Source organism: Parasteatoda tepidariorum, chromosome 5 (assembly GCF_982258835.1).
Source record: "Parasteatoda tepidariorum strain Cologne lab strain chromosome 5, Ptep-v5.0, whole genome shotgun sequence".
NCBI classification, from domain to species: domain Eukaryota; kingdom Metazoa; phylum Arthropoda; class Arachnida; order Araneae; family Theridiidae; genus Parasteatoda; species Parasteatoda tepidariorum.
Window position 1 is genome coordinate 9,019,377 of NC_141759.1, and position 11,949 is coordinate 9,031,325.

General features: G+C 28.5%; 1 protein-coding gene across 1 annotated transcript in view; it reads right to left on the reverse strand.

Moving 5' to 3' along the window:
* The window catches only part of LOC107453190 (uncharacterized), a 143,444-nt gene extending 131,696 nt beyond the window's left edge, over positions 1–11,748 (reverse strand). The window contains exons 1-2 of the mRNA XM_087163391.1: positions 11,509–11,748; positions 6,270–6,457 (exon numbers count right to left, since the gene is read on the reverse strand). Of these exons, the coding sequence (XP_087019517.1) occupies positions 6,270–6,285 (16 nt within the window). The 5' untranslated portion in view covers positions 6,286–6,457; positions 11,509–11,748. The remainder of the gene's footprint in view (positions 1–6,269; positions 6,458–11,508) is intronic.
* Between the last annotated feature and the right edge of the window lie 201 nt (positions 11,749–11,949).

The following is an 11,949-nucleotide window of genomic DNA, read 5'->3' on the forward strand; positions in this document are numbered from 1 at the left end:
TAAAAGTATTTCAGGGTGTTTCGATTCTTTTGATGAGTGTACAATAAATCTGCTTCCTTCCCAAAGAAAACGAATATTTTAATCTCATGACTTTATACTCACGTGTTATTGGTTGAGCAAAACATCAAACTTAAAAATGAACCTTAACCACTTCATATACCACTTTTTTAAAAAAATATTTGAAAGAGAAAAAAATATAATTGACAAATATCTAGGAATAACCATATCTAACGAACTTTTTGTACGCAAGTTTGAATTATTTACAGGTGGTGATTATAACACTATTTGAAATCTAATTTAATAAACAAAACAAAAATACATAAGCTTGAAATCATTCTACCAGTGAGAAATATAATTTGGTAACTGGCTGCGTATCTACTTAAAAAAACTGATTGTCAACTTGGGAATTTAACTTACTTGAAACTATCATTATTAAATATTTAAAATAATTTTTAAGCAAACATATTTAAAAACGATCGTGACTACTGTTTTAAAAATGATTGATAAAATTAAAATGGAATTTCTTGCAAATTACTACCAGTTTTTTTTAAAAAAATAATTTCTAAGAGTTCGCTTCGAAGTGATCTGTGTAACGTCCAAATGTTCAGAAACACGGTCCCTTTCCTTAAAAAAGAAAAAAAAGTGGCAGTAAAGAGATGTTATGGTTGAGATTTATTTTTCAAAAACAAGGTAGCTCGATCTACCACTATTTACTTGGAATATAAATATTGATGTGTGGTCATTAGTTAACCTGCAGTGCTCTTTTAAAGCTAAAGTGGTAGGCAACAGAATGAAATATCTACTTTGTATAAACAGGATATGTACAGTCCGCAAAAAAAAAAAGATATCACCCTGAATAACTTTTGTTCTAATGATCGGATTTTCACGATCTAAGCGTCGATCTTAATGGTTCCCGGGGGTGACCTCAAATATGCTAATTAATTAGTGCTAACTATTAATTAAGTTACGAAATCAGACACAAAAACGTACTTTCTCTGAATAAACATGTATTTTTTTTTACATATTTGGATTTCTAAGCTTCAAAATATAGGGGGTAGCCGCAATCTGGGAAATATGGTCCCCATAGTTTGGCCAGGAGAGCGATCCAAAGTTCGTACCCGTTAATGTTAATTTCACTTTTTACGTTTTTAGTCATATTTTCAAAACTAATGAAGCAATTTGAAGAAAATTGCGCCCACTCATAAAACTCATTTACCCAAAGATAATTTCATGAAAAAAATAATTTTTAGTAATTATTAATTATTTTTTATTATTTAATTAAATTGAGGATGAAAAAATTTTGAATTATAAGGTATGAATTTTTTTATACCATAATAATCTACATATTTTTCAATACAAAAATCTAAAGTTTCAACTGTTTTTATTTATTAGAAGCTGAAAAAAATTAAAATTAATTATTTTTGAAAAAATAATTTGGCGACAATAAAAAAATGATTAAATGGGGCGATTAATATTAAAATGTGATAAACTTGCGAGGAACTTGACTTCTCGCGCGTAGTGTAAAATTTCATTCATATTTTTTTCGCTAATAATCGTTTGCTAATCCTTTTATTTTTATTTCTTTCAAACTATAAAATACGATGTTTCTTTTTAGTCATTTAATAATTTATTTGTAATTTAGTAAAGAAATTATAAATAAAGCATTTTGAATAAAAAACACTTTATTCAACGAATGTCTAGTTTTATAAAGGCGTGCTTCTGATAGAATATGATTATGCACCAGATTGTGCTTACTTAATGTGATTATTTTTTAATTTTTGATTTTCTTTTTCAATAACTGATACAATTTCAATAATATACATACGTATGCATAGATTTGGAATAATATATTTATCAATTTCTTGAATATATATTTTATAATTATTAATACGAATGCGTAGTCAACATTTTTAATCATCTTAAAACTTCGCCCGGTGGCTGAGCGGTAGCGCTTCGCGCTGTCGTTCCTCGGGCCGGGCAATGCTGACTCAGCCTTTCATCCCTTCAGTGGGTCGATGAATAAGTACCAAGCATGATTGGGAACTAAACACTGGGGGTTCCGCGTTCGGCTGACCACCTGAACGGAACATCTGCTCCTGCACCCCAGAGCCCTAGGTCCAGAAAACTGAGATGGGCACAGTAGGCCTTGGCCCTCCATGGGCTGTCGTGCAGCTGAGTTTAGAGTAGAGTTTTTTAAAACTTCTTTACATCTTATATATCGCCTTAATCTTAAAATAAATTTGTAAATTACCTGTCTGTGCGTGTTTCGCAGAATTATTTTTCTAACTTTTTTATTGAATTTTAATGCAATTTTTTTTAAATTCTATTATGTATATTTTGGTCCAATAATATATTAATCAATCGTTTAAGTACTTTAATTTATGTTTTTCTTTAAAATAAAATTACTTTTTAAATTATTGCTAAGTTCTTATTGAAAGAAAACTTAGAATTATTGCCAGCTATCTGAGAATTAAATCTTGTTAAGAAATTAAAAATATTCTACTGATCACACACAATATCATTCGAAGCAGAACAGCTGACTATTTACTAAAAATACTATTGTTTACGAAAAATGAAGATAAATTATTAATTTTTTTTTTTTATTGCTTCTTATTTATTCGAGTAATGAATAGTAAATGCGTATGTGCGCACAGGGGAAAAATTTAACAGATTGTTTTGTTTTTTAAATGAAAAAAAAAACTATGGGCATGCAATTTTAATTCAACATTCAAAGAAAATCTTGTGCGCTAACCCTTTTGCCTTAAAAAGTTGAAAATATTTGCTTTAAAAGTTGTTTGTATGATTTCTCAACTTTTGCACAGTTCAAAAAAATATTGCTATATCAGGAAAATGTTTGATATGCCTTGTTTTGTTAAACAACTACTAAAATAAAAATTTGTAAAAAGATTAGAAAAACGTGCTATTTTTAGAATCATCATCTCAAAAATTGTTCTTTTACTCCATTTGACTTTCTTCTTCTTAAATAACTTATAATAATAGTTTTAACACACGTTTTGAAGAAATTATGTAAACAAATTCCTAATATTTCGTAATAAAAAAACAAGAATATTAATGATTTATTTATACAGTGAAACCTGCCAAGTTGACCACACTTGTAAGTTTTACATCTGAATAAGTTGACCTCAATTATCAAGAACGGAAATTTTCCTACATAATAAAGAAGCAAAACCTTTGTAACTTGACCACCTGTCTATCTTGTATGTTGACCACTGAAATAAGTTAATTTTGTCTAGGAGTATTATGAAATTCTATTCTAAAACCCTCATAAGTTGACCAGAAAAAAAAAATTCAGAAAAGTTTCTGTCATTTTGCAATGTATGTTAATATTTCTCTTGTTTGGTGAAATAGTGTAAAAAGCTAATCTAAACCCTTTTGTGAGTTGACCATCTGGGGAAACTGTAGGGACTCAGCTTTTGACCATTCATTGAAAACAGGTGTGTTAGTTGAAAAGTTGCTCTTCCAGTTGCAATAGTGAGAAAATAGGCTTATATGTGTAGTAATAACAGAATAAATTTTGAAGTGTTAAAATAATTTTGTTTTGTTAAAGTTTTCAATGTTTTCGTGTTCTGATATTTTAAGAAATTATTTTTATTAAACACTTCACATGCATAACTAAGAAAATAATTTTTTTAGAAAAGTTAGTTAAATATTAAAATTATTTCTGTGCAACAAATTGAAGTTCGTTTAGGTTTAAACACATTTCTTGAGATATTCATTTGGCCATTTGCTAAATCAAATTTTTAAGTCAAGAAAAAAAAAAAATTTAAATGTATAGCAACATGTAGGAAACGAAAAAGTAAACAATGTCCCACCCCTTCTATAAGTTGACCACTTGTCTACGTTGGCCACTAAAACAATGCACATGAAGTGATCAACTTACACAAGTTTTACTGTAATTGTTTCATTGAACCAGAGTAGTTAATTGTTTTCGTAATAATCGGCCTTACAACTATTTAACTTAGATTCTTTGAACTAGGCGTCACTTCATGCATGTCTTTCGAGATTGAAATTTCAAAGATAAAATGTAAAAATTACAAGAATGCATAAGCTGGTTTCAATTAACAAAAAAAAGGGACAAAATCGTTGGGAAAAGAAGTTATCTCATGAAAAGAGTGTCAGAGTTGAAAAAGTATTGTAAAAACTGTAACAATTGTTACTCTTGTTTAATTAAGGGTATTATAAACCTAATTTTCTTTTAATCATGTTTTTTAAAGAACTAACGAAAGGAGTGTGTAAATAACATCAACTCGTAATTTTCTTCGTGTTTTTTTTTTGTTTTTATTTATTATAATATATATATATATATATATATATATATATATATATATATATATATATATATATATATATATATATATATATATATATATATATATATATATATATATATATATATATATCAAAATGCTTTTAAAATGCCATATAAACTTTATTAAGTTTTACAATTTTATCGAAAATAAATACCGTGATTTCTATAAAATTTTGCGATTATGCATCAGAATAGCTATCTTTTTTCAGGTCCACCTTTGCTTGATCACTTTTTTTTCCTTTCCTAAGAAACTCGAAGTGAGGGGCAAAAGCATTTAACCCTACAACTCTTCATAAATTTATGATAGCTTATGAAAATTGGTTTTAATTCAAAACTGTCCTACAAATTACATTAAAACAGCTTTAAAAAAATAAATAATGTCAGATAAAAAGTTAAAGATTCTATAATCTTGGAGAATCAAAAATAATTTATTAATTTATTTAAATTTCCTTTTTAAAGGAGATTTAAAAAAAAAAAAAAAAAAAGCCCAGAAAGCAACGCGAAAAATTCTTTTGGTTGCTTAGCAACGAGAAGCACTATCTTTTCCCATCTTGTCATTCATTCATTTCTTTATGGTTGTTATAAATTATTTCCCCTTCTATGGCGAGGTAATTTGGCATATTTTTAAACCATCGCCAGATATATAAATCCTTATTGCGACCTAATTTACAACCCATTTTTTTCGAAATTTTGTCTACCCCCCCTATTTTAAGGGACAGGATTCCAAATATGTAAAAAAAAATGCATGTTTATTCAGAGAAAGTACGTTTTTGTGTCTGATTTCGTAACTTAATTAATAGTTAGCACTAATTAATTAGCATATTTGAGGTCACCCCCAGAAACCATTAAGATTGACACTTAAATCGTGAAAATCCGATCATTAGAACAAAAGTTATTCAGGGTGATATCTTTTTTTTTTTGCCGACTGTACTACCATTTTATTCCACTAAGTGTTTTGTGTCTAGGCATAATTGAGTTAACCAGGTGAAGTCTAGATTACGACCATAATTTTAAAAAGATTTTTGGTTCCTTTTCGTGGTTTCAACGAAAAAAATAAATGAGTGCTAGCTTAGGTTTCTCAAATCTACTGAAAAGTGTTTGAGAATTGCAATGTTATTCCCAAGTCATTTGTTGCACTAAAATATTTCAAAAACTTGCGTCATTACTTAATGAGTTTAAAAGAGTCAAAGAACCGTATTATATCTAAATCCCTCTTTTTATGACGTATCAGTTTTGTAAAACAATAAATGATGGTTTCATAAACTTATAAGTTTGAATTTTAAAATTTTCTCCTTCTGACTGGAGCCATTAATTTCAAAATCAGATAAGAATCTGAAATTTTGACAGTATTTTTTTTATTAACTTGATTTTTTTTTGTATTGATGTAAGTTGTGAAAAGTAAATACTAAGTAAATTTGAGCTCCTAAAATTTTTTTCCCTCCTCTGTAGAAAATTTAAAAGAAATAGGTCGTTTCCTTAAAAGTGATATACAAATATATTTTAAGGGGTTTATCTGAAGAAATCAATAACATCCCAAAGTTTTCTTTTGTTATATTATTTTATTAGTATATCGCTGCCTAGAGTTACGGGCATGCACTCGTTTCCATGGGGCATTGTTGCTTTTCAGAGTTATGCTGTGTCAAATTTAGTGAAAAATTCAGTTTCTGCTCATTTTCTGCCCTGAAAATCTTAATTAAACAACAACACCCCTATAATTTCTAGGCTGAATATTAAAGGTCACTATTAGGACAAGATTTCTAACCCATAATCTTGATTATTTCCTAGAATATTAATGCTTTTAGTAGATACTTTAGCTATAGATGTAGCTATTGAAACTTTAAAAAATCCAAACTCCAACTTTTTATATTTAGCTTATCTCAAAACGGTGTCGTCGCACAAAAAATAAATAAATAAAAATAAATGAAATAACTATACTAACTTGTAGGTAAATGCATCTAGTAGAAATGGAAGACAAACAGGAAACAAAAAACAATAGGACCTAGTTCTTTTTTCATGAAAAAATTTACATAAATTGCATAAAATTGCTGTGTTAGAAATCACTTCTCTCCTTCTTTGAGACTGTAATGATGGATTTTCCTCGAAGTCTTGAAAGATTTTCAAAATAAGCTATAATAAAGAGATTTAATAAGAAATCTATCTGTAATTATAGAAACATAATTAAAGAATGAAAATACTATAGTGTTCGTTTTCTCATGCATTTAACCTCTAAATCATTGTTTTTGTTGTCATTCATTTCTCTAAAATAACCTTGCGTTATCAGTGCTGTAGTTGGAAAAAAATATTTTAGGGACTCATCTTTTTAAAGGGTATATGTTATAGTTACCTGATTTTTGTTAGTTCATGAAACGACTACTTGGCTAGCTTTAATTTTAAAAAAAGCATTTCGACATTACTTGCTGTTGTCGTTGTTCATTTACGTCGCACTGGAACTGCACAAAGAGCTATTGGCGACGGTCTGGGAAACATCCCTGAGGATGATTCGACGACATGCCATCACAATTTTGATCCTCTGCAGAGGGCATGTCACCCACGACGGTAGCAAGACGACCTGCACGCGAAATCGAGCACTTTACGGTAGAACAGTTTAACGAAGACCCATATCGCACACTCTCTGTCCCTACGCAGACTGATCCAATCGGTCACCCACCCGCACACTGACAGCAGCCAGTGATGCTTGACTTCGGTGATCTGCTGGGAACCGTGTCTTAACGATCAGTCCACTGCGGGATTCGACATTGCTTAAATTTAGTTGAAATATTTGTGAAAATATAAAACATTTTCATAAAAACTAGTTTTTTTTTTTGCTATAAATTAAAAAATATTCAACAAAATGAAACAAAATTTTTGGAGCAGTATAAAATTAATTACAAACTAAGTGTTTCAAAATTTGAAAAGAAATTATTAAAAAATGCGCAACATATGAGTATTTAAATGTAGTTTCTTGTAGGGCGTATGTGTGGAAAAAATTTAAAATTATTTTTTCATAATTTTATAGTGAAACGCATTTGGCAACTAATGAAAATACTACATGAATAATGCGTAATAAAAATATACATAATAAAAATTTAAATAAAAATAAACATTTAAAATACATAGTAAAATTTGTAGAAAACCTCTTATCATTTTCAGTTCTCTTTTGAAAAGTACGAAAACTACTTATAAAATGGCTTGAAACTTTTTATGTTAAAAGATATTTCAATAAGATTTTTTTTTCTTAGATGAACAATACGATTCAATACAAAATTAAGAAAAAATAATTTTTAATTTTTTCCAATTATGCGTAGTACAAAAAAAAATAATATAAATCCTACTATTCCAGCGCATTTCTTTTCAAATTTCAAAACAATTTTATAGTTAATTTTAAATTACTCCAAAATTAAGTTTAATTTTACTAAATAATTTTTACTCTAATTTTTTATACAAAATATTTACTATTCTAATTTTTGTGTCTTTTATTTATTTTTATATTAAAAAGAAAAAAACATAAGACAAAAAAAATTTGTTTTCATAAAAATTTGCATTTCTTCATAAATCCTAAGTGAGTCAGTTCAGCATGTTGAGAAAACATGTTAAAACTACAGAACAATGGAAAAGAAAAATAATAATAATAAATAATAAAAATCCGGAAAGAAAAAAAAATCCTAGAAAAGGAAAAAAAAGATTATAAAAATCCGGAAAATAAAAGATATAATCTTTTCATCAGCTCACACGATTATATCCGCAAAGAGGAGTGCTTTCTAATATTGTATCAGTAAAGCCAAAGCAAATTATATCAATACAATAGTGTGAGGAGCACTCAAAAAGGATTTACAAAAAACTTACGATAAATAAAATAGAACACAATAAGTAAAAATATCACGTAAAAACAGAAAATAAAATATAAAGAAAAAAAAACAGAATAAAACATAAAATGAAACCTATACAGTGAGTAGCAAATTTAAATGAACTTACATGAACGGGAAATTTTTCAAGAATGATTTAAAATATTTTCGTAACAAGATTGCAGATTACAAAATATGAAAACAGAAGCGCAAATTGAGGTAAAAGCGTAAAGAAAGGGGTTTTGTTTTATAGTGCGTATTTCTGCAATACTGAAGTGCATTTGATTTGTTAATTACCAAGGATGGGCCCGTAAATGGTTGTGCGCAAGGTAATATTATACTGGATAGTTAAAGGTAATTAACTAGATAGTTAAAGTTGACAGTTAATAATTTTAGAAAATTAAGTTTTATTTAAGAAAAGAAAAAGAAAAGAGAAGGAAACATGAATTACCAATTTTGCACATAATTTTAGCCACGGACGATCCCGAAATAGATTTGCACATGGTAAAAATTACATAAATTAAGTAAATTAAGTTAGTAAATTTTTTAGTAAATTTATTTAAAATAATATACAATTAACTCAGTGATTTTATATAGAATTTAATTTCTATAGCTGGGGATTCATTGTTTTTTTATCAAATTTTGAAACAGTTTATCTACTTGTTTTTTGGATAAATAAACACTACTACATATTCTTTTAATCCTATTCAATTGATTAAAAATGGTATTTAAATATTCTATAATTTTTCTTAAAAAAATCTAATTTTTTAAAAGTATAAATTTTCTAAAATTATTAATTGCATTTCGTTTTGGAGAAGTTTTGCATCAATTTGCCACTTCTGTAAAATTTATGAGAAGTAAAACAAAACGTTTTATATAAGTAAATATAATATTAATATAACAGTTTTATATAATACTAGCCGCCTAAGGCGGCCAGCTGTCCGCCACTCTAAAGTTTTTCACAAATAAAGTTTTTTAAAACATAGCAGGAAATCTGAAGATTAGTGGACAATTAAAGTGGTCTTGTCCTGCAATTTTGTCTTCATATCCTTGGGCCCTAGCACTGATAGTAGAGACACGATCCTCTTCCAATCTTCTTTGACGTTTCTCTGATATTTCTCGGACCCTAGCATTGCTAATTGAGACACGATCCTCTTCCAATCTTCTTTGACGTTCCTCAGGTGTTTCTCGGGCCCTAGCATTGCTAGTTGAGACACGATCCTCTTCCAATTTTCTTTGACGTTGCTCAGGTGTTTCTCGGGCCCTAGCACTGCTAGTTGAGAGACGATTCTCTTCTAATCTTCTTTGACGTTTCTCTGATACTTCTTGGGCTCTAGAATTGCTTGTCAAAATTTGGTCATGTTCCATCCGTCTTTCACGTTCCACAGACGTTTCTTGGGCCCTTCTTCTTTGAGAATCTCTTAATATCTTTTTCTTTGACAAAATACAAAGTTTTTTGGAAGGCGGTTCTGCCATGTCAGTAATCGGGTTTTTAAGAAGTCAACGAATACTTTAGAACATTAATTACTATGAAAGCAAATCATGAAACTTCAATATTAAAATCTAAGTGCTTACCTGCAAACTGAAACTTTTCTGAAAATAACTAATTACATTTAATAAAAACTGTTAAAATAAAGAATAGAAAAACCAAAGAGATCCAAGGTAAGTGTGATCGTTCCTTCAAAAATAATTAAATTCCTATTTTATATAGCTACAACGCTTAAGAAGAAAAAAACTAAAATGCTAAATACATGAAAAGAACATGAAAACGAATTAATTTTTTATGGTATCAATTTCTATTTCTATATAATTTTTATGGTATCAATTTCTATTTCTATATCACTACAAAAATTATCGTCTTCGCTTAAGAAAAAAAAATAGAGCGTGGAAAGAAGAAAAAAAAACTTATTATAACAATTATGCACAGCGACAAATAAATCAAAGCGAAGCGTTCTATTTACGTATCGAATATGTTGCCACATTTTTAATACAAAAGTTAAACTTTTATCCCCTTAAACTAATGCGAACCTTACAATTAAATTATTAATTCCTTCGTATATCATTAGTTTAAGTTGTCGAAAATTTATATTTCAATTGTAAGGTTCGCATTAGCATACGTTTATAAGAGTGGAGAAAAGTATATGCATTTTTTAATAGTTTTCTGAATATGGCTCTTTGAAGAAGAAAAAGCATAGATTTTCTTACAAAATGACTGATAACTAAAAAACTAATCCAAATTTTTGAAAAAGAAAAAAAATACTTCTTCATTATGTCAAAACACAATTATGTGCCGAGTTTCGTGCCTGGGCGAGGCTTCTGGGGAGATATATTGTGATTACAGACACACACACAGCTGCGTTTATTATTATGTATAGATTAAATAAATATAGTATCTTAATATTATAAGAGATAAGATATTCTATCATTCAAAAACGAAAATCGCTCGTTTCTTTCCTTTTTTGAAGTCGCACACAGCATGAACATGCAAAAATTATGAAATCTGTGGCAAAAACAACTGGAGAAAAATATCTCATCAAAAAAAATGTAAATTTAAGACGATTTTAACTCAAAAAGTGATTACTGAAATGCGTGATTTTAAATTCGTGCGTTGTAATAAATAGTATCGTATTAAAAATATCGTGATTTTAAAAACCATACGAAAATCAGAATCAGCAACTGCCGAAAAAATGATGGTATCATCGGGTCAAAAAGTAAAAACTCAAAGGCGTGATTTGAATTTGGGATATTTTAATAATATCCTTAAATAAATATAAGGATTTAAAAAAAAATATTAATTTAATAATCAATAACTACCGAACACCATGATTAAAACACGACACGAATTTATCATGAAAACAACGCAATTCTAGTGCGTAAGACGTCGTGAAATGATTACTCATATGAGCAATTCGAATTTTACTTATCTTAACAATATGGTATGAAAAATATCTGAATTTCAAAACTAGTATGGAAATCTGTATAAATGACGAAAAATCGATTAAAAAACAATGGTGGAATCGACTTGTCAAAAAATGAACAGATGCGAACGTATTTAGTGTATCGTAAATATATGAGTGTCGTTAGTATGAAAAAACATATGGATTTAAAAAACTCATTATAAAATGTGGAGTAATAATTGCCGAAAAAAGATGGAAACTGGTGGATTTGTAATAGAATCGAGAGCGTCAAAAAAATGATTACTCAAATGAGCACTTCGAAATTTTAATGTAGTAAATATTATATCTAAAGTATTAGGAAAGTATTAGCTAAATAAAAAAAGAAGAACTATACTGTACTAATTTAAAACTTATTTAGTTAAAAATCGGAACTACTTACGAAATCGACACTCGTTGATGGTTAACACAAACTTAATCGTCAGGAAGAAAGTTAAAATAGTTCTTGTTGCACGACGAGGTTTTCTTATTTACATTTGAAGAATAAAATCTTAGTTATGCGCCGCATCCAGGAAAGCTTTTTCAGACATGTCTAGCCAGAAAACGTCCTTGCGGTTACTATGGTTACGAGAGTAAGTTGCTTCGGAAAACGGTGTGGAATAAATAGTTTTGTTGACAATAATCTTGGCACACATTGGCGAGAGAATCTTTGCTTAATAATTTCTGGAACAGGTATTTTGTACCTGTTATTGAATCATTTTTGTTATAAAAATAATATGTTACTTCCAAAAGTCTGTTCCGAAAAAAAATTATAATTCATTTATCTTTTAAAAAAAAAATTACATTTTTAATAATGTTTAAACAGCTTTTTAGCCATCTTTGT